The sequence below is a fragment of the Myotis daubentonii genome, chromosome 16 (genome assembly GCF_963259705.1).
Source record: "Myotis daubentonii chromosome 16, mMyoDau2.1, whole genome shotgun sequence".
Taxonomy (NCBI): Eukaryota; Metazoa; Chordata; class Mammalia; order Chiroptera; family Vespertilionidae; genus Myotis; species Myotis daubentonii.
This window is the reverse complement of record NC_081855.1, coordinates 44321832-44348786: the sequence shown is the minus strand read 5'-3', so window position 1 is coordinate 44348786 and position 26955 is coordinate 44321832. Positions and strand designations below refer to the sequence as shown.

The 26955-nt window shown below is 57.3% G+C and overlaps 2 protein-coding genes across 11 annotated transcripts in view; one reads left to right on the top strand and one right to left on the bottom strand.

The window, feature by feature from the left end:
* Window positions 1-266: 266 nt before the first annotated feature.
* LOC132218787 (matrix metalloproteinase-28) overlaps window positions 267-26955 on the bottom strand; it is a 38204-nt gene continuing 11515 nt past the window's right edge. For 2 of the 10 annotated variants that reach the window (XM_059670495.1, XM_059670494.1), the window contains 10 exons: window positions 20542-20766; window positions 18072-18317; window positions 16201-16350; window positions 15734-15897; window positions 7607-7820; window positions 6012-6253; window positions 4935-5042; window positions 3517-3613; window positions 2699-2903; window positions 267-2096 (listed from right to left, as the gene is read on the bottom strand). In XM_059670495.1, the coding sequence (XP_059526478.1) occupies window positions 575-2096; window positions 2699-2903; window positions 3517-3613; window positions 4935-5042; window positions 6012-6253; window positions 7607-7820; window positions 15734-15897; window positions 16201-16350; window positions 18072-18317; window positions 20542-20766 (3173 nt within the window). In that variant the 3' untranslated portion in view covers window positions 267-574. Of the gene's footprint in view, window positions 2097-2698; window positions 2904-3516; window positions 3614-4934; window positions 5043-6011; window positions 6254-7606; window positions 7821-13786; window positions 14585-14663; window positions 15233-15733; window positions 15902-16200; window positions 16351-18071; window positions 18318-20541; window positions 20767-26083; window positions 26144-26955 lie in introns of those variants that run through there. The other 8 variants (XM_059670496.1, XM_059670498.1, XM_059670497.1 and 5 more) reach the window with 8 other exon arrangements.
* C16H17orf50 (chromosome 16 C17orf50 homolog) lies at window positions 10888-12275 on the top strand. Its single transcript, XM_059669754.1, has 3 exons — window positions 10888-10957; window positions 11643-11946; window positions 12023-12275. The coding sequence occupies exons 1-3, from the start codon at window positions 10888-10890 to the stop codon at window positions 12273-12275; spliced, it is 627 nt and encodes a 208-aa protein (XP_059525737.1).

Below are 26955 nucleotides of genomic sequence, written 5' to 3'. Positions count from 1 at the left end.
AAGCCCCAGAGCCCAGCTTTGAAGTCTCACAGGAGCCTGTGTTGGTGGCCGTTGTCCCTGTCCATGGTGCTGACGCACCAGCCACCTCCAGGAGATGGGCTGTCTGGGGGCGAGGTTGGCTGAACCTCAGGAGAGAAAGACTAGCTCTCTCACCCCAGCTCCCTCCCTGATCCTCTTCCCTCCGGTGGGAGAATGTTTGAAGCTACACTTTCCTGCCTCACTACAGCCCTAGAGAGAGCGACTCAAGCTGGAGACTCCAGGACAGACCCACCTGTGTTTAATAACATAAGAATTGTGGAAACAGTGGGCATGGCCTAAGGACAGGAGTTTGGGGAGCTGTTCTGGGGGAGGGTGATAAGGTATAGGGTGGCCCCACTGCCCCTACCCCAATTCTGGAGTTGGAATGGAGATGATGGGCTGTCCCGTTTGCTAGTCTGAGCTGACTGATGCTCTATCTGTCTCCTGGCCAAGGCCCTGTATCGAGGTGAGGGGCCCTTCCTTCTGTTCCTGCGGCTGGGATTCCAGTGGCTACCTGGGCATTCTTTTCACCGGCTCTGGGATGAGAAGCCCCTCCTTAGACCCAGGACTCCTCCTCGGGTGGGAGCGGATCCAGCTGCTGAGGCCCCAGGCTCTCCGAACGTGGGGGTCTGCTCTCCAGTGGAAGGGCTGCCTCTTTCTCCTCCTTTCCTTCCTCTTTCTGCCCCGCCCAGGCTCCATCCACCAGGGCTGCCTCCCCTCCCTTCCCACCCAGCGCTGACACTCTTTCCAGCCTGCCACTTGGGGGCGCCCTGGCTGGACCCAAGCGGAGGTAGGCCAGGGGCTTGGGGATTCGCGAAGGACGCTCCTCAGGCCTGTGGTCTCTCCGGGGCCGGAGTCTGAGCCTCAGCTTCAGCTTGTAGATAGATGGTACTCTTCGGGGCTTCCGCAGTGTTCTCTGGCCCCTGCCTGGACGCGCCTTGGCTTTGTCAGAATTGGGGTCCAAGGGCGAAGGTGTGGGGGCTTCCAGGCTGGCAGACACAGGAGGGGCTGAGCAGTCCTGCCCTCCTGGAGCTGGGACCTTCCTCATCCTGGTGTCCTTGGCACCCAGGGCTGCCTTTGTCCTTGGCCCACTCTCTCTGGCTCCCAGTTTCCCCTTTGGGCTTCCTGGGCCTGTGGTAACTGCCAGCTTAGGGGAGCCTGGAGGGGCAGCCTTCCAGGCACCCAGGTCCACTTTAATGAGGGGTGGAGGGCCCTGAGCCAGTTCTTGGATGACTTTGTCATAAGGACCCCCAGGCTCAGGCCACCGCCCACCCAGGCTGGGGACGTAGACTCCACTGCGAGGGATGAGCCCAGAACCTGGGCCCTGGGGGTGGGCAGTCCCCACCTCTAGCAGCTTCATGTTGGCCAAAAGCTCCTCCTCAAGGCTATGGCAGATGGCTGGCTTCTTGATCCCACCCAAGGTCAGGGGCGTGTCCAGGCCCCGGGACTCTCCGGCTTCCGCTGTCACCCAGACGTCCAGCTTCTGGACCCCTTGCCTTCCTTCCACAGAGCAGTCCCCACGACTGGACCCAGCCCGGACTCCAGTGGCAGCCCCTGGTGGTATGGCGCTTCTCTCCAGTTCTGTTGTAAGACCTCCACTTTCAGTACCTGGAAAGCTTCCTCCTGGAGTGGGAGGTCGGGCAGGGGCCAGCTGGACAGGGATCTTGGTGGGCCCTTTAACGGGGGATGGAGAACGGACGGACACTGGCTCCCTGAGCTGGGAGGGAGCATCACCCCGAGGCGGCTTCCTGGGGCCCATGGGCTTGGCTGACGAACTGGCGTAACGAGGCAGGGGAGATGGTCCTCCTGCTGGGGTCCCCTTGGCAGCAGCCTCAGGGGCTCGGAGTCTCTGGGGGGTGGGGGTCCTGGGATGGGTTCTCCAGCTGTCTGTCTCCTCATGAACCCAAGATGTAGGAGTCCTTCCCCTGGGGAGCTCAGGGGGGTGTCTGTCCTCCCTCTTCCCTGAGGAGGTGCACTGTGGGTCTCGGCCCCTGGGGGTGGGTGAGGATTGGGGGCTGGGTGAGCTGTGCCCAGCTGGCAGCTGCCTCTCAGGTGGGGCGGGTGGCTTCTCCTGGCGCCTGAAAGGGAGAATCATAAGGCTGTCAGGGTCGCCTAATCCAGCCCCCTGGCTCTGGGAAGGGCTGGCCTTTCCCCAACCAGAACTCCAAGGGGGCCAGACTTCATGTGGAAGGAAACAGATGTTCCCTCTCTCTCTGTGTCTGTCCAAGGATATTCCTTATGGCAGATACCGTTTAACTTTATTCTCCATCATTCCCTTGAAGCAGGTAGAAAGCAGCCTGGTCTGCACCCTGGGTTACTTCAAACCCAGCAACTACAGGTCACCAGTCTTAGGTGGCAGGGGAGTCTTAGTGTCTGCTCTACCATGAAATGGCAGCAAGGCCTTGCGTAATCCTGTTCCTTTTATGGGCCTCAGCTTCCTCATCTGTGAAATGGGAGCACATGAAGTAACTAGATAATCCCAAAGGTCTTGGGTGCTTTTTTGGTTCTGAACACCTGAGGTCTTGTTGGGGTGAGGGTACTGCCAAGAGACTCATTCCCTTCATCTTGGGGTGGGGTGGCCTCTGAGAATGTGGGACCCAAAGGAGAAAGAGGCCCTGCTGTCCCTCCCCTGTACCTCAAGAGTGGTGGTGTCTCTCTGAGGACCCCTGCCCCTGCTCACCGTTCACTGCGAGGTGTTGGGGAGGAGACGGGGGGCCTCAGCTTCCGGCCTGAAGAGGTGTATGTCTTCCAGTCCACGGGGGGCAGTGGGCTCTGAGAGCGGCTGATGGTCATCGTAGGCTGTGGCTGCCAGGGCTCATCCAGCACCCTCACTTCGTGCTGCACCGGTGGGACCGGGGGCTTCAGGAAGCTGCCTGGCTTGTGTGCTACCAACACAGCCCCCCAGAGAGCAGGGGAGGAAAGGATGACATTCCTGCTGCTGGCTCTCGCCACAGCTGTTCCACACTCCACGCCCCACATTAGAGACAGTGGGACCTACCGGGGCAGGGACAGCACCAGTGCCAGAATGTTCTTATAGGGGTTCAGGGGATGAAATCCGGTGCGAGGGCTCAGCAGGGGACTTATATAAAGCGGCATTTGTATTGCAAGTTCACATATTTTACGTAGAATGAATGCTTATTAGGGGGCTGGAGGTGCTGGTGGGGATTACTGGAGGACTAAAGACCCCTCCAGGTCATGCTTGGTGCCACCGCTGTGGACATCACAGCCAGACCTAAGCCCTGCCAAGATGCACCCTGACCAAATGCTGATTCTCTGTGTTTGGCGCCATCTTGTGGCTGGAATTGGTATCGCACCTATGCCTGCTCAGCTTGCTTTCTGGAGCTGAGGGGGCACCACACCTGTACCTTCTATAGCATCTTCTTTTCTCCATATCCCCCTCCTGCACCCCACACAGCTCTTGCCCCTGGAGTTCATACCTACCTCCCACTTCCAGCCTCCCAGCCCAGAGCGCAGGGAGGGGACTCGCAAGGGACTCACAGAGGGAGGTACACCTGCAGGGGTCGTGTTTGTCCAGATAATGGCCCAGGGTGTCCCAGCCGCCCCCGACACGCACCATCACGTGGTTCCGGAGGACCTGCAGGGGGGCAAGTATAAGGTAGAGGACAAAATGGAGAGTGTGCCCTCTTTCTGGACCAGCCTGCCGGTTCCCAGCACACGCCCCACCCATGTACACATGCAAATATATCCTTGTAGTTGAGTGTATGCATATTTTGCCACCCGAGTCTCCTCTGTGATGGGCATCAGATGACACATGTTGTCAAGGGTGGAGGCAGGTCAAACAGAAAGTTGTCCCACAATGAAACCAGGCATCGCACAAGCATTGTGCTGTCTGGCGCAGAGCCCTCTCCTCTCCCTTCACGGTAAAGGATTCCCCCTGCGCATGCTTGTACAGTGGGGCCTTGACTTACGAGTGCCCCGACTAACGAGTTTTTTTGAGATATGAGCCGTCTCTCGGCCGATTTTTTGCTTTGAGTTGCAAGCTCAAAAAAATTTGGGTTACGAGCCAGCTTCAGATACCCTACCGCTAGTTGGCACAGCGAACGTCACAGTGATTTGACAAACGAGTAATTTGAGTTATGAGTTCCGTCACGGAAATAATTAAACTCGTAAGTCAAGGCCCCACTGTATTAGAAACGGGGCCCTGGCTCTGCAGCGTGTGTCAAAGAACCCGGGGGACTCTGCCCACTCCACTCGGTCACACAGTCTCTCTAGGCCTCCATTTCCTCCGTTGGAAAGTGGGGCCACAATTCCTGTCCCCAGCCTACTTCACAGGGCTGTTGGCTCAGGGCCTGGGTGAGGGCTTAGGGAGCTGGCTCTGTCCCCAGCTGTGGCCTGTGCCCTAAAGGGCTTGGCCATGTCCCTGAGCTGCAGGCCACCCCCCTAGGTACAGACTGTTTCTACAGAGGGTCAGCCAGGTATGGAGCGTGGGGGAGGGAGCCGGAGGCACATTTCAGCTTGTCCTACTGCTCACAGTGCAGAAGGTACCAAGCCAGGCACCTGAGGGGTGAACTCTGAGGTCCCTGTGGCTGGGCCGTGCACTGGACACAAACTTGGGGTTCTCAAGCCCCTTGCTCTGACCAGGCCTGTGGGTGGAGTGGCGGTGATAGAAGCTGGGAGGGCCCTTCATACCTCACTTCTGCCTGGGACCCCTCAGAATCAGGCTAAGTTGGAGGCAGATGGTGGGGGTGGTTCTGGCTGCCCCAGTGGAAGCAGGGGATAGGCTTGCCACCTTTGTGAGGAATCTTCTGGAATATTTCCAGGGAGAGGAAGCAAGCCTCAAGACCTGATACGCTGGGCTGAACGGTGACTTCCTATTCTAGCCCTCAGGCCCGGGCAGGGTCCCATGGAGGGAAATCCTAGTCTGCTGACCCTGGGCCCTTCACCCCAGCACTTACCCGGATGAAGATGAGGGTGTTGGAGTCCCCCACACGGTACTTCCCCTCGGACACCTTGACCATGGAGAACTGAACTGGGCATGTGCAGTGGCTCACGAGGTTCTGAACCTGTGGGCAGTGGGCATGGGCTCAGCCCTCCTTCTGCACATGTGCCCAAGCTCCCCACCACCCATGCCAAGCTCAGCCCAATGGGGGCGGGGGGGGGGCTTCCTCTCCCCAGAGCCAGCCCAAGGCTTCTGCTGAGGTCAGGGCTGGGGGCTGAGAAGTGAGTAGGGAAGACTTTTAACGAACCAGCGAGAACAAGACCTGGAGTGGTCACCTATGGCCCAGCGCCCACGTGGTCAGCTGATGGGGGTGGTGGAGTGGAATGGTGAAGAAGGTGGGCCTTGGAATCTGACAGGCGCTAGCAGGGTCGGAGTCCTGCCTCCACTGTGTCATAAGCTCTGGCCAGTTAAGGGACCTCCCGGACCCCAATTCCTCGGCGGGAGAACGGGGCTAACACAGTAAGAGCTGACTCCGATGGCAGGCGCCCTCAGCACGCCGAACCCTTCATATGCACTTTCGGATCTAATACTCATGCCAGTCGTAGAAGCCAGGTACTGTTACTGCCCCACGCGACAGGAAGGCAACGCAGGCACAGAGAGGTTAAATACCTGCCCAACGTCACACAGCTGCAAAGCAGCGAACTCAGACTTGATCCCAGGTGTCAGAGATGGTGCCAGGGACTGTGTTCTTAAAAACCATCTCTCGGGGGTTACATGAGCGAGGTGTAGAATACTGGATTTCTAATAAAAACGTAATTGAGGCTTAGCTACTACTATCTGTGATTAGGATTGAGACGTAAACCCACTCTGTGGATTAGTGTGGGGTGGGAACAGGAGTTCAAAAAGGGGGTGGCCCAGAGGGGACAGGAGTAGGAGACGGGAGAGGGGAGGGGAGGGGAGAAGGGGGAGGGGAGGGGAGGGGAGGGGAGGGGAGGGGAGGGGAGGGGAGGGGAGGGGAGGGGAGGGGAGGGGAGGGGAGGGGAGGGCGGGGCGAAGGAAGGCGGGGCCTTGAGGGCGAGTCCCGAGCCCTCACCATCCGGTCCAGGTTGCGGAAGTGGCAGGGCCGGCGCCGGGGCGGCGCGGGCGGCGGGGGGTCGGGCGGGGGCAGGGCCAGCTCCCGCCGCAGCTCCTCGTCGATCTCCTCCTCCAGCTGCACCAGGGTGGGCGCCGCCACCCCGAAGCGCCAGGCCCGGCGGCCCAGCTCCAGCAAACACAGCACCACGCTCTTGACGTTCTTGCGCAGCACCAAGTCCTCCGTCTCGAACATGAGCACCTCTGGGGAGGGGGAGGGGGAAGGGGAGGGGGAGGGGGAGGGGTGGGTCGGCCGCCTGAGCCCGCTGGCCTTTCCGGAGCCAGGCGGTGGGAAGCCGGGGTCCGAGGATCCCAGTTGGCACCAGCCCCCGCGAAGCGTCTGGGCAGAATCGGTCCGGCACTGAGTGCAGACAGGGTGGCTCCTGTCACAGGGGAGGGCAGGGTGGGGGTGGGAAGAAGTGACCCAGCCAAGCACAGGACCCTGGGGCCTGCCCGTGAGACGGCTGAGTCCAGAAGCAAGAAGCCGTTTGTTCTGCTCCCTCCTCTGACCTCCAGTAGCCTCCAGGCATCTCATCCTCTACCTCCAGCCCAGGTGTCACGAGGCAGGGCTGAGTACGGGGCTGGGAGCCTGACCGCCAGGGATCCTTAACACTCCCACCCGCCAGCTGCGTGACCTTGGGCTAGTCCCTGAGCCCTCAGTCTTCTCTTCTGTAAAATGGGGATATAGTCTATTCCATGGGATGGTTATGTTTGCAGACACAGCCCAGAACATAGTAAGTGCTCAATAAAACCCTAGCCTTGCTCACCCCTCCAACCCTGCCCCTCACTGCCTTGCCATCAGCCAGGAGCCCGGCCTAACCCTCCCCTCTGCCTCACACCCGCCGCCTTTGGCCTGGAGGATGGCACAACGTCCAGCTCCCTCCCACTGCTGGTCCCAGGCCCAGGAGATGAGGGACCCCGACACTCACTCCGCTGAGTCTCACAAGCCCCAGCACGACCGGCCCCTCCCTAATGCCCGATGCTTCCTCCGCTGTTCTCTCAGCACCTCGCCCGCCTGGGCCTTCACCCACAGCAGCTTCTCCCAGACACCAAACGGTGCTGCCCCTGCTGGTCCCCTGCTTTCCCCCAAACTCCGTGCCTCAAGACGCAGCTCACACTTCCTTCTTCCATGCGGCCTCTCTCTGCCCCCACCTTCCACCTCACCAGGTAGCTGTTCCCTCCCCGGCGCTCACACCCCTCTCCCGAGCTTTTATCACAATGGGCTGTCATGTATGTGTCTGCTCACTCATCCGCCTCCATTCCTAGACCCTGAACTCCTTGGAACTGGGGATCAGAGCTCTCCGTCCTCGGCGCTTCACACAAAGGAGATAGGGACTCAGCATGTGTTTGTTGAATGAATGAATCATTCAACGAACACCTTTCTTTACCGAGGATTTACTATGAGATGGGGAAACGGAAGGATGAAAGGGATGAGCTGGCCCAAGCAAATCTGGAAGGAGGGCCCTGGCTGTTGGCCCTCAGTGCAGCCTGGGCCTCGGAGAGGAGGGGGGCGCCCAGCAAGGTAAGGGTCTGGGAAGGGGAGGGCCGGGGGGGTACCTTGGATGCCCATCTCCTTGCGACACCACTCGATGAAGTTGGAGACGTTGTCCCGGGCCTGGAAGGTGCCTGGCTGGGCAGCCCCATTGCAGGACACCCCGGCCCGCGGCACGGGAATCCTGCGGGCTCGGGCAGGTGCCGCAGCCAGGAAGGCCAGGGCAGCCTCGGTGATGGCGTTGGCATGCCGGCACAGCACCAGGCCCGTCTCCAGCACCTGCAGGAAGTTGGCAGCACTGATGTCCAGCCCATAGAGATCCCGGAGCCACTCGGCCAGGTCCTCCTTCATGGCTTCCAGGTACTGCTCGCTGGACTTAAAGGGCCGGATGCTGCACACCGAAGGCCCTGGGGTCCCAGGCCTCCTCCCGCGTCCCCCACGCTGGGACATGGCTTGACCCTCGGCGGAGGAGGAGGTGGGCACCTCTTCTGTCCTGCTCTTTGTCTTCACTCCTGCCACCTGCTGTGTCTTGGCTGGTTCTCCCTGACTCCCGGTTCCCCTCCTACCCTGGGAGAGCCTCGGATTTCAGGTTCTGCCACTTGCCACTGGCTTCAGCCGCCTCCCCCAGGCTGGCCAGGTCCCGCCCCCTCCCGCATCCCTCAGTCCCTGCCAGGACCTTCCCTACTTGGTGGCCCTGCAGCAACCTCACTCTTGGGCTGCCCAGTGGACCCAGAGTTCGCCACCTGCCAGGACAGATGGAAGTGAGGACACTCCTGTCTCCCCTCCAGGGCTGGACAGGTCCCGCTGGCTGCCTCCCACCCCCCACCGCCAGCCGGACCTCAATGGAGCCTGGCCTGGCCTCTCCACCCTCCTTTCTTCTCTCCTCTCCTTGGAGACAGCGGCTGCTACAAACACTCCTTGTTAACTCTTCCTGGCTGGCAAGGACTGCCCTGCAGAGCCCGCCCTGGAGCTGGAACAGGGAGGAAAAGTGGGGTTGAACACGGTGGAGGCTTCTGGGGCATGGGGGGCAGGGAAGGGCCAGGGGGTGCCGCGGTGGTTAGTGAGCACTGTAGGATGGAGATGAATACACACGGTGACAGAGTCTAAAGCAGCCGTGGGCAAACTACGGCCCGCGGGCGGAATCCGGCCCGTTTGAAATGAATAAAACTAAAAAAAAAAAAGACCGTACCCTTTTATGTAATGATGTTTACTTTGAATTTATACTAGTTCACACAAACACTCCATCCATGCTTTTGTTCCGGCCCTCCGGTCCAGTTTAAGAACCCATTGTGGCCCTCGAGTCAAAAAGTTTGCCCACCCCTGGCCTAGTTCCTTGCTTATATGATCCTCTCAGCGGGGTTGAATGTCCTCACGCCAGGCAGCTGGGTTTCCCCTGAGCTGGGGCAGTGAGCTGGCTGTGGGTGAAGTGGGATGCAGGGCTGAGGAAGGATAGGGACAGAACAGAAAGGGGAGGAGAGAAAATAATGATACAATAAGCAGTGCTCTGTGGGCCAGGTAAAGTGGTACTGTACCACAACATCTGGTTTACAGATGAGGAGACAGAGGGTCAGAGAGAGAACATGTTGAAGACCAGGCATCTTTAAGTATATATATATATATATATATATATATATATATAATTGATTTCAGAGAGGAGTGAGAGATAGAAACATCAATGATAAGACAGAATCATTGATTGGCTGCTTCCTGCACACCCCCTACTGGGGATTAAGCCCACAACCCTGGCATTTGCCCTTGACCAGAATCAAACTGGGACCCTTCAGTCTGCAGGCCTATCCACGGAGCCAGACACCTTTTATATTTATGTGCTAGAGCCCTAGCCTGTTTGGTTCAGTGGATAGAGCATCGGCCTGTGGACCAAAGGGTCCCAGGTTCAATCCTGGTTAAGGGCACGTACCTTGGTTGCAGGCTCCTTGGGCCCTGGCCCTGGTTGGAGGCAACCAATCGATGTGTTTCTCTCACATCGCTGTTTCTCTCTGTCTTTCCCTCTCTCCTCCACTCTCCCTAAAAATCAATGGAAAAATATCCTCGGGTGAGGATTAACAAAAAATAAAATAAATATATTTATGTGCTGGAGCTAGGTTTGAACCCACCCTCTGCTGTCTTTCAATAATGCCGTTTCACGAGGAAGGTAGGGGATATCTGGGTGGAGGCCTAGAAAAGGCAGATTCCTGAGTGGAACCATATGGGCAGGTGAGGTTCCAGCCCCGCCCAGGTGATCCAACTGAAGCCCTGGAGACCAGACCAAGTTCTATGGGTTCTGCTACTTCCTCTCATCCCAGGCTCTGACCGGGCGAAGAAGGCAGCAGCGCCCTGGGAAGGATGGATAAGGAAGGTAAGTGGGGCTGGAGGCAGGGTGGAGCCAGAGGACAGGGTATCTTGACTACAGGGTGGACCAACCAGCTCATCACCATGGTAACCCCAGAGTAGAAGTCCAGCCTTTTTAAGGTTATACCCATCCAGGTACAAACCCTCTCTTTTCTCTTTCCTGAATATTCTTGGTATCTGCTCCCTCTTCTTTACCTCCTGCGATTCGGACTTTTGTCTTCTCTGGCCTGGACCAGGGTGGGTCCCCCTCTGTCAGTTCTGCGCGAGTCCCTGCATCAGGACATGCAGTGGCTCCCAGTGCTGAAGGGCTGTGGCCTTTGGTGTTTAGTGAGCGCGGTGGGATGGGGATGGAAGGGACACAGGGATACAGTCCAAACACATGAGTTTAGCTCTGGACCCTTTGCTAAATGCCTCTGTGAACTTCATAGGCAACTAACGTCCAAACTCCATGGCCCGGCACCCAAAGTCCCAACCTTTCTTTCCAGTGCCCCCTCCTCCTGCAAAGTCCCCAGCAGCCCCCTCTGGCTGTGCAGTGGCTCTGGCCTTTCACAACCACAAAGCTCCAAGAACGGGCAGAATCTCTGCAGCAACTTGGAAGGTTTCCAAAAACCTTAGATGAAATTCGCAGGCCCCTCCGTGACCTACCTCATCCCTCACCCAGCTGAGGGGGTGGTGAAGATGAAGGGACATGATGTATGAAGAGAGTCTAGGGTGGTGATTGCATGTAATTGGGGCTTGATACATGTGAGCTAGAATGCTAATGTGATTAGGATCCCCCTTGGTCTCCAACCTCTGTAGGTTAGGCAGGCATCGATGGCAAGTCGTCTTCACCTCTCCAGGGCAAACCCCAGAAGTTGTGCCTCCTCTGTCACCCTCGCCCTTCTCATGACAAGGCTGGCTCCCCAGGTCCAGCTGCCCGCAGGGCACACCAGGGTGCTGGGCCAGTGTTTGCTGCTGAGGGTGGACACCCCCATCCCCCGTCAGGCAGGTTGCTTCCATGTTAGCCCAGGAACTTCCTGCCCGCAAGGGCCACTGCTTAGAGCTGAACAAAGACATCAGCAAGAGGGGTCAGTGGCGGCTGAATCTGGCTGGCAATTGGGGTCATGCCTGGAAGGAGGAAGACACACTTTTTCCTAACGGGTCTGCCCATTGGCGGCCCCTTTTTCTAATCATACGAGGTGCTGTGTGCCCACTGCCCACCCACCCTCCACAGGCGATGCTGGGCTCCCTGAAGGCCAGGCCCGCTTGGAGGAAGGAAGTCCCATCTAGAAAACAAAACGTAAACAGCCACGCATTAGGATTCCAGCCAGTACGCCATGTTTATTGACGGCCACGGACGGCACCCACCCTAGAGCCAGTTAGAAGGCGATGAGCCCTCACTGGTGCCGGGTTCAGAACTCTCCTGGCTGCCTCCTGTTCATTGCCTCCCGCTGGCCGAGCCCGCGTGGGCGCCTGGCACTCGGCGATCTCACACCTGCCTCACATCAACCCCTGAAAGAGGCACTACTCTCCCATTTCACAGGCGAGCAGACCGCCTTGTCTCAATCCTCAGTCCCAGGAAGCGCAGACACCTGGGCAATCAATCAGGTGGGGTGGGGGTGCAGCCAGGACGCGCTAACTTTCTCTTGGGGTCCTGCTGGCTCCTGCGTACGCACCATCCTTGAGGTGCCTTTTTGGGGGAGGTGGGGGTGGGGAAGAGGGGTTGTGGGCACAGAAGAGTCAGGGTACGACCTTCTCTCCTCCCGCCCGCAGGCGTGAAGACCCCCTTGTGGAAGAAGGAGCCGGAGGAGCCGGGGGTCCGGGAGGAGGAGGCGGAGGACGAGGGGTCGGAGGAGGAAGACGAGGGGAGGCAGCCGCCGGAGAGTGCGGCCGCGGGCGAGGCGGAGCGCCGGGAGGCGGAGGACGCCGAGGGCCGCGGGGGAAGCGTGGCCTACAGCCCGCTGCGCCAGGAGCCCAGCGCCCAGCAGGTGGCGCTGCTGCGGCGCGCGGACAGCGGCTTCTGGGGCTGGCTCCTGCCCTTGGCCTTGCTCCGTGGCCCCGCGGCCCCGGCGGACAGGTGAGGGCGGGCGCGCCCCGGGACCCGGCGGGCGGGGCGGGCGCGGCGCCCTGAGCGTCCGGGTGTCCGCCCGCAGGAGGCGGAACCTCCCGGAGGAGCCGTGCGTGCTGCAGACCCAGGGGCCGCCACCGAGCGGCGGGGGTTGCGAGCTCTGCGAGATCCTCTTTTGCAAGAAATGCAGGACCCTGCACAGCAACCCGGCCTACGTGGCGCACTGCATTCTGGAGCACCCGGATCTGGGTGAGGCGCGGGCTTCGGGCGGGGCGGGGTTGCCGGGGGCCCCCGGAGCGCCCCCACTTAAAGCCTCTGTGCCCCCCATTCTCTCCTGACCCCCGACTCCCCGCAGCTTTCTCCTGTCCCTGACGCTGAGCGCTCTCAGCACATCCCAGAGCTGCCCCTGCTCAGAGCCGCGCTCCCAGAGCGCCCCCCGCAGGCAAGCAGGCCCACCGTCCATGTGACGGTGCCACCAGTCATCTGTCGCCCACCCAATGCAGAGCCCCAGGTCACCTGGAGCTCCATTCCTCCCATAGTGCCCCTGGGGGCCCCCATCCCCTGGCATCACCCAGTGCCTGCTGGCCAGCCTGGCAGCGCCTCACATTCATCTCTTGGGTATTTCAGGTCCTTCTGGCATCGCCCCCTAGAGAACCTAACCTTCGGGTTCCTTGCCCCCTCTGAGAAACCTGCTCTTTCCCTCAAATCAGTCAATAAAGCCGTAAGCAAAGTGTCAGTGCCTTGAGGCGGGAGCGAGGAGGCCCTGGTGAGGATGGTGAAGGTGACCCGCCTTCCCTTCTGCAGAAGTTCAAGCCGGAGGGAAAAGGGCAGGCGTAGTGCCTCCTCCCTCCGCCTCCCCAAGGACTGGGCGGAGCAAAAACACAGGCACCCAAGGGCAGTCAAAGGTCATTTTCCCCGCTGCGCAGAGGAAAAAATGAAGGCACAGGGCCAGGAATGCCCGTGGGAAGCTGAGGGCTGCACTTTGCCAAGCCATTCTCCCCGTCCCCTGGAGCCCCGGTCTGGCTGAGGTCAATGTGCGGAGGGCTCTGGGGGTGCAAATGCGGCCCCGGCAGGTGGGAGGGGGGAGGGTCAGAGCCAGATGCTACAGCCCTGAGGCTGGCTGAGGCCGGAGGCAGAGTGCCAGGGGGAGCTGGTTCCTTCTGTAGGAATCCCAGCTATTCCCGACCAGCCAGGAGGAGTGCCTGGAATGCTGTGTGTGTGGCCTGGAGGATGGAGCCACTGTGAACCCAAGCCTCCCCCAGCCTGCAGAGCCTGCAGAGCCTGCAGAGCCCCCAGTGCCTGCGGGCAGCAGTGAGGCCGCCCAGAGAGGCCCCTGCCCTCCCCCTGCCACTGGGGCTTCTCCATCTGGCCTGAACGGGGAGGGGAGGGGGCAAGGACATTTAGCTTTTTGAGGAGAGGTAGGCTTCCTCTTCCCATCACACACACACACACACACACACACACACACACACACTCACACACACACACACACACTCACACACACACACACACACTCACACACACACTCTCTCACACACAGCCTGCCGGTCCTGGCTTGGTCAGAAGAAAGAACAGTCTCCACCTCACCAGCATCCATGCCCACCTGCTCTCCCTGGAAGCTTTTCCAGAGAAGGCTGGTTTGTGCCTCCAGGCCCACCAGCTGGGGACCCCTCTATGCCAGCCTCCCACAAAGAGCTGCACTGCATCCGTCTCCCTCCTACTCTGGGTCCTGATCCCACTCAGGGCCTCGAGGTGGGAGACCCTCGTACCCAACCCATCCAGGCTTTCTGGGGACGGGGCCTCTGTTAAATATGACACAGTTCTCCAAGAACTGAGCCGGAAGGTCCTGAGGGGAAGGCAACAGTCTTGCAAAGTGGTCCCAACCTCTCTGCTGAGATTTGCAGCCTCCCTGGTTGCCCAGTGCTGCTGCCTCATAGACAGGACCTGCACCTTTAGCAGAAAAAACAAAATCCCCAGGCCCGAGGGAAGAGAGAGTCCTTGGGGAAAAGGCTGTGGAGTCTGGGACCCTTTTTGGCTTCTCCTGGGGTTGATCCCGGCCCCACTTCCATGTCCTGGGGAACAGCGCCCAGACAATGAGTGCCACATTCTCCAGAGAACAAATGCAGACCAGCTTCTCTGCTGGGTCTTCTGCAGGGCGGCTCAGAGGCTTCCAAGACAGGCTCTGCCCCTGGGGCAGGGGACACACGTTGGCCACGAGAGCACCCAAAGTTCACTATGAGGTGGGGGTGCCTTCAGAACAGAGCGCCCCCCGAGTTCACATGCCAGCAGCCCATCCAGGGCAGCTCTGCGGCCCAGCGGCCCGAAGCAGTCACCCGCAGTTTGGTCTGGTCCAGGTGCCAGTAGCGGTCATCCCTGAAGAATATGACGGAGCCGTCTGGCTGGGGCAGGGCACCGCTGACCTCTTCAGGGACACCACCCCAGTCCTGCAGGCCTCGGGGGTAGTAGGGTTCCACCTGCAGCCCCCCTGGGGCCAGCACATAGTAGCGGGCACCCTTGAAGAGGACGAGGCGGCTCAGAGGAGGAAAGAAGAGGGCTGCGTCCGGGTGGCGAGGCAGGCCTCCTGCCCGGCACAGCTGTAGAGAGCCCCACACTGGCTTGGGGCCCCGAAACCTCCAGCATCGGCTCCCTGCAGGGCATTGGGAGAGCCAGGGTGAGCTGGCAGCTCTCACCCTTTGGGCCTCCACCCCAACTCCGTCCCCCTGTACCTCTCTGTTCCTTCTCACGTTGGAGCCCAAGGTGGTTAGTACTTGTGATAAAATGGATCATACTAATACTTGGTTATGAACCCTAGGGGAGGGGCTGTTGTGGCCTGGGCTTCCAGCAGGTGTCAGCAGAGGGCAGATAGCGCTAAAGGAACATGTCTAGCCCCTCCCCGGGTAGCAGGGGGCACTCTCCCTGGGTGAGGACTGGGCTCCAGGGAAGGCCAGGGGCTTTCTTCACTGCCATGACTCCCAACAGTTCTAGGAGGGCAGGGAGGTTTGTTCACGACTGTATCCCAACGCCTCCAACCGAGTCCAGGCCATAGAAGGCACTCAATACTTGTTGAATGAATGAATGAATGAATGAACACTGTTTACTGAAGTAACATACTGCACACTGCTCAGACAGTATGTTCTTTTCATCCTTCTTCCCCAACAAACCTGAGGGACTGTGTTCCCCATTCAAAAAATTCAAGCTCCAAGAATTCAGTGACACGCCCAACCTCCTGCAGCCAGGATTCCAAGGAAGGCAGGACTTGGCAGAATCACAGAGCTCAGGAGTGGTCCTCTCTTCCCTAGAGCAAGCATGTCAAACTTGCCGGCTGCGGAGTTTGACATGCTTGCTCTAGAGTCTTCTCTGGGATTCTCCCACCCTCTCCCTCTAGAACAGTGATGGCGAACCTATGACAGGCGTGTCAGAGGTGACACGTGAACTCATTTTTTTGGTTGATTTTTCTTTGTTAAATGGCATTTAAATATATAAAAGAAATATCAAACATATAAGTCTTTGTTTTACTATGGTTGCAAATATCAAAAAATGTCTATATGTGACACGGCACCAGAGTTAAGTTAGGGTTTTTCAAAATGCTGACACGCCGAGCTCCAAAGGTTCGCCATCCCTGCCCTAGAACAACCTGGACACGGCCCTCCCCAATCCGCCACTAAAGGAGTCTCCTGGTAGCGTGTCCCAGGCCACAGGCTGGGACTGGAATGGAGGTGCCTCCCCTCTTTTGACCTTGCGCAGGACATCTTTCCTCCGTAGGTCTCAATGTTCTCATCTGCCCCAGGGTTGGTACCTTTGAAGAAGTAGAAGTCTCCATTCTCCAGTGACACTGCGGCAGCCTCAATGTTGGGGGGCAGCCCGGCCCACCTTTCCTGCAGCGGGTGGGGCTCTGAGACATTGCCATCAGCTCCCACCTCCCAGAAGTGGCTCCCTTGAAAAATGTACAGTCGCTGCTGCCTGTCTGCCCAGAGAGACGAGAGAGAGTTGAGCAGTGACCACCCATCTCCTGCCTTCCTTCCAGGGAAGGTGCATTCCTAGAACCCAGCCTCCCAAGCTGAGCAGAGGGGATGCAGCGGGCACAGTTGGGGCGGAAGGAGAAAGTAGTGTTTTGCTTGGCATGGGCTTGCTACCTTGCAGAATCCCTGTGGCTGGAATTTCTGGATTTTATCATTTATACTCCCCCTTGAACTCCAGCTCTGGAGACCCCTGAAATGTGGGGAGGAGGGAAGAGGAAGCAATGCATGGGTGGAACCATCTTACCTACAGTGATGGCATCAAAGGAAGAGTGGCAATATTTAGGACCTTGGGTTTCGGGGCGCCTTCCCTGGGATCTGTGGGGGTCCCAGGCCTCAAAGTCAGTGAACAGCTTTCCTGGGAGCTGGGTCGTCACAGAGCCGCCCTGGGGCTTCCCTGCATGGGGGAGGGAAGAGGGGAAGCGCACACAGTGGTTAGGAGGGTGTTGCGGGCCCAAGACCTCCCCCTTGGTTCCTTTCATCATTGTCTGATGTGAGGGGCCGGGAAGGAGAGCAGGGGTAGGGTAAAGAATTGTCTTTGGTTGTGGGTGTTAACCATAGCACTGAACTCAGAAGCCCTCGCTCCTATCACACAGTCAATTGAAGCAGGGACTAAACAAGGGTTTGGAACTAAGGAGTGCAGCGTGTACTCTCCTCTGAGACAAAGCAGATGGCATGCAGGCAGAGTTCAGGGGCCCAAGCTGTGTTAATTACGGCTCTGAAGATAATTACAACAGGACACTTCACTTACGAGAGGGAGGCAGAGTCCAATCAGCTTAGAATTTGGCACCAGCTCCTGAACCCTGGTCTGCAACTCCCTAGCTGTGTGACCTAGGGCAAGTTACCTAACCTCTCTTACCGGGTTCTCCTCCTCTGTGGACAAAAAGATACTTACTTCATGTGTGTTTTGTGTGTTAAGTGCCTGGTCCACGGTAGACCCTCATGAAATAGCAGCTGTTATGATTACATTTGTGTAGGTTTCTTAGGGTACAAACCATGCTCATACCCACTAGTACAGCAACCTTGTGAGGTAAGCAGGACCTCAATTATTATCCATTCTCTCAGAAGGTAAAACTGAAGGCTCTCAGGGGGGAAATGCTTTGCTCAAGAGCAACTGCTAGTCAGGAATGGAACAGAGACTTGAACCCAGGGCTCCTGGCCCTGCCCACCGCACCACGCACTCTGAGGGAGGCAGCCCAGGCATCGAGGGCCTGAGGTCCAGGCAGGTCACTGGGCAGCAGCGCCGGCGAGTTCATTATGGGGGAGATCTTTCTGAGTCCAAGCTTGGGGGGAAGTGGGCATCAGCATCATGGAGGGGGAAGGTTGGGGGGGATAGAGCAGTGGTTCCCAACGTGGGGCACATGCCCCCTGGGGGGGTGATTTGATTTTTTAGGGGGGCAATTCAAGAATGAGTTATTAACCATGATTTTTTTATGGTTCTAGGGGCCTTATATACAGTATATTAATACATATTGTGACATATTTATGCATTTCAGTTCTCTATGATATGTTTTGAAACTTTATTGCTATTTTTTTTCATATCCCTTCTTTTTTCAAAAAAACCAATTTCTTAGTGATTTCTTCCTCAGTACATCAATTGTCCTTTCATTCTTTTATTTTTCTCTTTCATGGATGCCATGTTCTTTGGAAGTTTGTTTAGACCAAGTTAATGCCCTTTTAGGCTTCCTCCACGTGAATAGGAGTTCACTTTTTGAATAATAAGAATTATATGTCACGGGGTGGGTGGGCATCAGGGTTTTAGAGATGCTTAAGTGGGGCATGGCCAAAAAAGGTTGGGAACCACTGGGCTAGAGGGAAATCGCAGCTGGGAGCCGGGATGAGGGCTCTGGGGTATGGGGTGGGGGGAGAGGTGAGTCTGAGGACTGGGTCTGGGTGATGGGGCAGGACTGTGCCCAGGAGTTCGTTGGGGTTGGTCAAGGGCAAGCACGGGGGAGAGGGGGTAATAGTTTGAGGTTTTTCAGGTCTCAGGAGCCTAAGGATTTGGAAGGGCCCGTGATGGGGGAGGCCAGATGCCTGCGCTTAGGATGGGAGATCCCATTGAGGAGCCCAGGCGCTGCAGGCAAGGGCGGCACCGGGGGCCGGGGGCCGGGGGCTCACCATACAGGCTCTGCACGGCCAGCACGTCGTCCCAGCTGAGCAGCGCGTCGCGGCCCAGCCGCTTGTAGTAGGGCGCCATGAGCGCGCGCGGCGCGGGCGAGTGGGTCAGGCCGAGCGTGTGGCCGATCTCGTGCGCCAGCACCACGAACAGGTTGCGCCCGCGGCGGCGGCTCAGGGACCAGCGCTCGTCCTGGTCGAAGTGCGCTTCGCCTCGGCGAGGCAGAAAGGCGTGCGCCAGGGCGCCCCCTGCAGGCGGCGCGGAGGGTCAGGGGGCGCCCCCGCCCGCGACGCGCCCGCGTTCCCGCCGCCCACCGCCCGTGCCATTGGAGTGTGCGGCTGTTTTCTGCTGCTTAATTTCCCTCCCAATTCAGTCCGCAGAAGCTCAAGTGTGGAGCGGTGACCACAGGACAGCTGTGGCGTATGGACGCTAGGGGGCAGAGCGGTGCACATACTGCTTGGGGTCCAACTGCCTGGGTTCCAACCCTGGTTTTACCATTTACTAGCGGAGTGACCCTGGGCAGGTCTCTCAACCCCTCTGTGCCTGATCTTCCCGACCTGAAAACAGGAGCGATGACCATGAAGTTCCTCCTCACAGGGTTTTTCTGAGGATTAAAAAGAGGTGTGTGTGTGTGTGTGTGTGTGTGTGTGTGTGTGTCTGTGTTCCATACACCCAGTGCCTAGCATATGATAAATGCTATATGGGAATTCCTTTTTAACAGGTCTTGGAGTAGGTACAGTGGTTACCCCAGAATGGAGCACGATGGGACCGGCTGGGGTATTGGTAATGTTTTTTTTGATCTGGGCACTGAGTGTGTTGATGTGTATGCATAGTTTCTTTAATAAAAAGTATATGTATTCTTGCCCGGCTGGTGTGGCTCAGTGGTTGAGCACCGACCCATGAACCAGGAGATGATGGTTGGATTCCCAGTCAGGGCATAAGCATGGGTTGTGGGCTTGGTTCCCAGTAGGGGGCGTGCAGGAGGCAGCCAATCAGTGATTCTCTCTTATCATTGATGCTTCTGTCTCTGTCTCCCTCTCCCTTCCTCTCTTTGAAAAAAAAAAAAAAAAGTGTGTGTATTCTTGTGTCCTCGCCTTCCCTCTGCCAGGGCCCCTCTGTGGGTCTCTACCTCCCTGCTAGAACAGGAGCGAGCAGAAGGAATTGGGCTGGACCAGTGATGCTCAAGCGTAGGGTGCCCCAGATTTAGCTTATCAGCCATGCGGTTCCCAGGGCCCCACCCTCACAAGTCACTTTCTGCAGGGGCAGGGGCAGGGGCAGGGGCAGCAAACCGCACTGTGATAATGTTGGCCTAGAAGCCTGTCCAGGGTCCTGCCAGTGCTGCCGTCTTGGAGCCCGGCCCAACTGGGACGGACACAGGTTGGGAAGCTAATGTTAGGGAGAGCCTCGTGGGGCATGGAGAGATGGCCCCGTCCGTGTAGGAAGGACACATGCCTCCCTATTTTGAATGTGCTCTGAACGGTTCTGAGCAATGTTCGCCTTTCCATTCAACTCTTGCAATGATCTTGGGAGACTGCTGGGGAGGTTTGTGACTAAACTCAACAAGATAAAGCACCCGTCCCACATCAGAGAGCTGCCTTCCAGTCTAGCGCTGTCTTAGCTACCAGACTCCACCTGGGGACGGATAGAAACATCTCATGTGGATATCATGGATGAAATGAATTATATGCAAGCATGTGTGTGTCCTACAGGTGGATTCTCAAAAAGCCTAGATTTCTGCCAGGCCTACCCTGGTCCAGGCAGCGGGGCCTGGAAGTGGCTTTGCTCTGAGTGGGATTGTTGGAAAGGAGGAGAATGCAAGGGAGTAGGGGCCCAAGTTCTGAGGCCACACAGGGCTTAAGTCCCCACCTGAAGCGGTTTGATCAGGTTTCCTGACTCCTTAGCGCAGGGGGATTGGGAGGATGCAGAGATAGCCTGCACGCAGGCTCTGCAGGCCAGTGTTGGGCAGAATGGGGGGACAGCAGTGTAAACCACAGCTGGAAGCCTTCAGGTTGGGGGCAAACAGGAGGCCCGTCTGGGCGGTGGGCATATGAAGAGCTTCTGTAGCAGGTAGCAGGTAGAATGCCTCTTGCTCTGAGGCAGGGTCTGTGACAGTGGCTAGGGGGAGGGCAGTGGTGGCCTCGGCATGTTTTTAGGGCCCTGGTCTGGAGGACAGGCGAGGCACGGGCTTGTCTAGAGGCAGGGGATGGATGACGGGACTTCAGAAAGGATAATGCTCTTTAGAGTTTGCAAGGCACTTTCCCTGCAGAACCTCATCTGACCATCCCAACAGCCACATGGCACAAAATCGGGCAGGTCCTGTTCCCATGTGATAGATGAGGAGACTGAGGGCTCTTTGGAGGGCGATGCAGCTTGGGCAAGGCCACAGGGAGAGCGAATGCTCCATTGCCCTCCACAGGCGGCCTCTCCTAGCGGGGTCCCCCTCCTGCCATGTGGAAGAGAGGCTGTCAGCACCTGGGCCGTCGAAGGCGTTGCTCAGCCCGTCATTGTGGTCCCCTTGGAAGAAGGTGAGGCGGATGTCAGCAGGGCCTGTGGCTGGGGCCTCCCAGAACTCCAGCGCTGAGACGTTGCTCCACAGCTGGAAGGCGGCACGCACGGCCCCCCGAACTGCAGGCTCGGGCAGGTGCTGGGGCCAGTTCACCAGGCGGTAGGAGAGGTGTTGCTTGTACCACTTGTTGCCTGCCACCCAGAGAGGCCACATCAGAGCCTGGGGCTGGTCCCCTGGGCAGCACATATGATGGGGAGATAGGCCTTCCCCCAGGAGCCCATGATCTGGCGGGGAAGACATAGCGCTTGCCTTGGGAAGGCCCTCATTTGGCTGGGGAGACCCTCCTCTCAGACAGATGGGCCTACCCTGTCCTGGAGAGTCCCAGTCTCCTGGGTTGGCCTAAGGAGGTCCCTTAGGACCTTGGCCCAGCTGCGTCAGCCTCCAAAATAGAATGGGGGAGATGCAGCCTCTGCCCAGGAAAACCCCCACCCCGGGGGACCCTCTGGTCTGGGGTCTCCTTCTGCACAGCCTGGGCCGAGTCTGGAAATCCACTCTGCGCCTCCTGCTGGCCCCTGACAACTGTGCGGGGTGGAGGAGAGGTAGAGCCACGGGGTCACAGCCCGCCCTGCCCTCCCTGCCCCCTCCCCTCCCTGCCCCCTCCCCCTCTCCAGCCCTCACATGCTCCTGCTGCCTCCCTTCCTAGTGCCTGGGGCCTGCCCTGAGTAGCCATCACAAGACCCATTTATTTGAGGTCCCTCCCTGATCCCTGGCCCTCCCGCTCACTTCCTCAGGGACTCCCGAGGGCTCTGAGGTGAAAACAAATAAGAACAAAGGGTGTGTTTTGTCACTGACCGGGAGCAATTTCTCCATCTCCACTCAGTTAAGCGTTTCTGTTCCTCTGCCCAGAACCGCAGAGTTCCTCCCTGAGGGTTGAGACTCGGGTCTCTGGCCGAGCCCCAGGTCAGCTAGTCTGGGTCCAGCGCCAGCTCACCACACGCCCAGGGCCAGGACCAGGACCAGGGTGCTTCGAAGGCCCGAGCTCTGAGTTTTCCTGAGCTGTTTCTGAGCCCTGCACGCTCAGGGACTGTGACCTGGGCGGGAGACTCACTGCTTGGAGGCAGGACTCTGGGCTCGGGAGCACACAGAGTCATGTCTTTTGGGCCTCAGTTTCCCAAATGGACCAAATCCCTGGGGCCTGGGTGACAGCGGGCAGGGCAGGTTTGACTATGCTGGGACACCAGGTGAATGGGCACAGCCTCCTCTCCCCTTGAGGGTGGGGCGGTTGAAGGTCCAGGCCTCCTGCCCCTTTGTCCCAGGGAGGTCCTGGCAAGAGGAGTGAAGTCGTGGGGGTTCAGCCATCTCCTGAGTCAACCTCTCCTCTATTTGGGGCTCTGAGACCAGGGGAGGAACTGCCCCCAGGGTCACACACTGAGTAGGAGCCCAGGCCCTGACACCTAATTCAGTGCATTTTCCATCCTGCGTGGATAGGCAGACACATTCGAGGCTTATAAATGTGCCTGCACGCCACTCCTCTGGGTCAGAGCAGGGGCTCTGCGAGAGCTTGTGTTCTCTGGATGGAAGGAGGGTCACAGAGGGCAGAGGAGTTGAGCACCCTTTCCCTCTCCCCATCCCCCGTGGAAGTGGGGGAGGGCAATGTCCCTTCTCCCATCCCTGAGCCAAGCTCCATTCAAGGCAATGCTGCCTCCTGGGCCTGTTTGGCCTGGCAGCCACCCAACCCCTCCCAGGCAGTGACCAGCCCTCGGGGAGGGAAGAAAGTGCATTGTAAGCGGGCACTGGGCACTGGGTGGGTGGGGGTGGGGAGCTGGCGTTGGCCTCTTTCACACCCTGCGATGGGTAACCAACCCCAGACTCCCTCTCCCCACCCCCAACCTTCAGGCTCCTAGAAAACTGTGAAGCAGCTGCTTCAGCCTTTGTAGCTAGGGTGCCCCTCACCCCAAAGACAGGGAACAGGGAGGGGGCAATTCTCTCTCACTACGTGGTCAGTGAAGGCGACAGCGCGAACGATAAAAGGATAAAAGTCCTCTGTGCAGCTGAGGGGTGGGCAGGGAATAGGGAGACAACTAGGAACAGGAATTGGGAGAAAATGACCAATTTTCCTTGCGGGCGAGCAGGGTGGTAGGCTGTTGGTGTGCCTGCCAGGAAGGAAGGAACTGCGGGGCCAGCAGCCTGAGTCCTGTCCCCTGTCTTCTTCCAGATTTGTGTCTTTGGAGCAGGCAGGCCCATCCCAAATGCCTGGCTTGTTTCCATGGCAACCCCCAGGCCACCGTAGCACCTGGCATGGCACCCCACACCCTTGATCTAAAATCTAAAAGGGGCCCTGACTGGTGTGGATCTGTCAGTTGGAGCATCATCCCGTACAACAAAAGGTCTTTGGTTGGATTCCTGATAAGGGCACATACCCAGGTTTTGGGTTTGATCCCTGGTTGGGGTGGGTACGGGAGGCAATTGATCGATGTTTCTCTCTCACATTGAAGTTTCTCTCTGTCTCTCTCTCTCTCTCTCTCTCTCCCTCTCCCCCCCTCCCTTCCTCTCTCTCTAAAGTCAATAAAAACATATCCTCGGTGAGGATTTAAAAAAATAGATTAAAAAAAAATACCAGAAGGGAAGAGAAAAGGAAAAAGAGCTGGGGAGGGAGGAGGGCTAGATTCCTTGCTTGGGCAGGACCCGAGCTAGAGTCCTGACTCCCAACAGCAAACTGCTACTGTGGAGAGAACAGGGTTGAAATCTCAGTGCCTTTGCTTACAACCTTACACAACAAATGATAGAATCCCTCCAAGCCTCAGTTTCCTTATTTGCAAAGTAGAAATGAAATAGCAGCCCGAAGCTGCCTGGCACGTGCTGGGTGCTCAGTAGTTACCCATTCCCTCCATCCTTTTCCACCCCATTCCCACCCCTGTGCTCCCCACCCCACCAGCTCTGTGAGGGGGCAGGGCACTGAAAATCAGCCCTGCAGGGGCTGCGGGGAGCAGGCGCTTGGAATAAGGTTGCCAGATTTAGCAAATGAGAATACGGAATGCCCGGTTAAACCTGAACTTCAGGTCAACAGGTAACTATCTACACTAATAAAAGAGAAAAATGGTAATTGGCATACGACGATACCCTTTTCATTGGCTAATCAGGGCTATATGCAAATTAACTGCCAACTAAGATTGGCAGTTAACTGCCAACAAGATGGCGGTTAATTTGCATATGTAGGCACAATGCAGGGAGGCGAAAGGGAAAGCAGGAAGAAGCCCTCTGCCACTGACAGTGATCGGAAACCCAGGGGGAAGCTAAGAGCTGGGGGGCAGGGCAAAGGTGGCCCTGGGGCCGCCTTTGCCCTGCCCCCCAGCCATGATCAGAGAATCAAGTGCCTTTGCCGCCCTGGCCAGTGATAGCAAGAAGTAGGGGTGGAGCCAGCGATGGGAGCTGGGCACGGTCGAAGCTGGCAGTCCCGGGAGCTAGGGGTCCCTTGCCTGGGCCTAAAGCGAAGCCCACGATCGCGGGGCCCCTGCAGCTGCGGGTCCCCGCTGCTCGAGCCGGACGCCTAGGCCAGAGGCGTTAGGCCTGGGCAGGGGTGGAGACTGCAACCGCGGGGAGCTGGGGGTCCCCTGCCCAGGCCTGACACCTCTGCCGGCCTCAGGCCTGGTCAAGGGGCCGATCCGGTGATTGGTGATCGGAGGGTGATTAGGGTCAACTCCTCTGGTCGAGGCATCAGGCCTGGGCGGGGGCCAGAGCCAGTGATCGGTGGGAGATGGGGGTCCCCTGTCCAAGCCTGACACCTCTGGCGGAGGCGTCAGGCCTGGGCAAGGGGCAGAGCCAGCAATCGGAGGGGTCTGGGGGTCCCCTGCCCAGGCCTGACGCCTGGGCCAGAGGCATCAGGCCTGGGCTGGGGGCAGAACCAGTGATGGGGGGAAATGAGGGTCCCCTGCCCAGGCCTGATGCCTCTGGCCCAGGCGTCAGGCTGGGCAAGGGGCCGATCCTGCGATTGGAGGGTGATGGGGGTCAACGCCTGAGGGCTCCCAGTATGTGAGAGGGGGCAGGCTGGGCTGAGGGACACACCCCCCACACACCCAGTGCACGAATTTCGTGCACCGGGCCCCTAGTTTTAGTATAAGGATGTAAAAACAAAACAATTATTTGCTGTTGACCTGAAACGGAAATTCAACTGGGAATCCTGCATTTTATCTGGCAATCCGACCCTGGAGCCTAGCTCCATCGGCACAGCGTTCACCCACATAATGAAAAGTCACTGGCTTCGGAATCCATAAAATGTTTAAAGCACCTACCCATATTCTGGGTTTTTCCACTCATTTTTAAAGCGCCTACCCATATTCTGGGGTTTTCCACATCTGGAATCTCACTTAATCCTCCAATGACAAGAAGGCTTGGCTACACGCTGGCTACTTGACCCTGGGAAAGTTGCCTAAGCTCTTTGTCCATCAGCTTGCCCACCTGTAGGTGAGGATAATAATGGTACCGATCTCATGTGGTTGTTACGGGAGAAAACGAGTTCATCTGTTCACAACTCTGCTTGGCACATCATCAGTGCTCAATAGGTGTTAGCTGTTACTATTATATTTTCTTTCCTAAGGCTTAGGAAGTGCTCAGTGCCTGCCAAACCTACAACTTCCTTCTAGGGAATATCTTCCCACCCAGGAGGGAAGGGAAGTGAAGTCATGTTGTGACCGAGAGGGAAATTCTCTGTGTAACCCGGCCACTGCCTGGACCAGGGGTCAGACAAGGAAACGGGGCTAGGCTGGCGGGGGGAAGCCACCTGCCTGAGAGCTGCCTCCGCCCAAATCTCTGTCTAAAAGGGAGGCTCCACACTGGACAGTGACAGACAGACACTCCATCAGATTCTCCCTTGGGGTACGAGAAGATGAGGTGCTGCTGGAAGGAAGCATTCTGGGTGCTCAGGTCATGCCCTGAACGTCCAGGAGGCATCGTCCCAAATCTTCATGGAATCTAGCCTAGAAGTGCTGCTGCCGAGTCTGTGTCTGGGGCTGCTCCCTTTTCCGCTGTATTCTCACAATCCTCCGCACCCCCCCCCCCCAAAACTGATTTTAAAGAGAGAAGAAGGGAATGGGAGAGAGAGAAACATCAATGTGAGAGTGGAACCTTGATCAGCTGCCTCCTGCAGACCCCCTACTGGGAATCCAGCCTGAAACCCGGGCATGTGCCCTGACAGGGAATCCAACCTGCCCCCTTTCAATATATGGGATGACGCGCCAACCAACTGAGCCACACTGGCCAGGGCGAGCCCTTCTCCTTGGTTGCCAGGGCTCATCTCTCCTTTGTAACCTAAAAGGGCCCGTGACTCAGATGAGGAAACAGCAAGGTGACTCAGGTCACACAGCTGAACCCAGAGCCCGACTCTTCCTGCTCTACCAGGGCCTCCTGTACTCATGCCTGGTCCTTCTCCTCTGCTGCCCAGGACACAGTGTCAGCACTGGGGACCTGGGGCAGCTGGGAGTGTAGACACAGCTGAACTGGATTGGCAAATACCTGGAAATGGCCATCCTCCAACAGCTGAGGGGAAATGCCCTCAATTTCCTTTTGGATTAGCTAAGAAATAAAAACAAACTATGTGCCTTCTGTCCTAGTTCCTAGTGGATATTGTCGGTAAAGGTAGTTAATGCAAATTCAAAGAGACCATAGCCCCAAGGGCTCACAGTAAAATTCATTACAGGTAAAAAGCTGACTAAACAACCCCACTTTGTTAGGAATCTTGAAAATTGCAGAAGTTGATCAGAGAAAATTAGACTTAGTAAAAACAATCACAATGTTAAAACCACACATGGCAAAACTTGTTACTGATGAAGAATTGACAGAAGAATAAAATCTTTATAAATCTTAGATCAGTAACCTTTGACCCTGGAAGACTGGATTTGGCCAAAGAAGGAGGAAGAAGTGAAGGGAAGAAAAAAAAACCTACAACTAAATCAAAACAGGACGAATGTGTTATGATGAAATGTTCAGAATAGGCAACTCCATAGAGACAGAAAGTAGATTCATGGTTGCTAGGGGGAGCTGGGGGAGGGAGCGTGGGGAGTGCCTGCTCATGGGCATGGGGTTTCTGTTTGAGGTGATGAAAATGTTCTGCAATTAGATTGTGATGATAGTTGCACAATTCTGCAAATATGCTAAAAGCCACTGGATTGTATGCTTTCAATGGGTGAATTGTACGGCATGTGAATTATATTTCAATCAAGCTACTGAAAATGTAGTATGGACAAAATCAAACCGATCGATGAATCCCATCTTTGTTGGATAATTCTTATGAAAAAGAACCGATTCTGATGAAAATAACTCCAGTAAAATAGAAAGAAAAGTGTTGGCAACAGTTTAACTGCCCTGCATAGTAAATTGACCAAGAA

Excerpts from the sequence above, each read along its gene's own strand:
- C16H17orf50 (XM_059669754.1), top strand. The coding sequence starts at position 10,888 with ATGTTAGCCCAGGAACTTCCTGCCCGCAAGGGCCACTGCTTAGAGCTG. Across the intron at positions 10,958-11,642 it reads CAAAGACATCAGCAAGAGGG|GCGTGAAGACCCCCTTGTGG; the intron begins GTCAGTGGCGGC and ends TCCCGCCCGCAG. Across the intron at positions 11,947-12,022 it reads CCCGCGGCCCCGGCGGACAG|GAGGCGGAACCTCCCGGAGG; the intron begins GTGAGGGCGGGC and ends GTCCGCCCGCAG.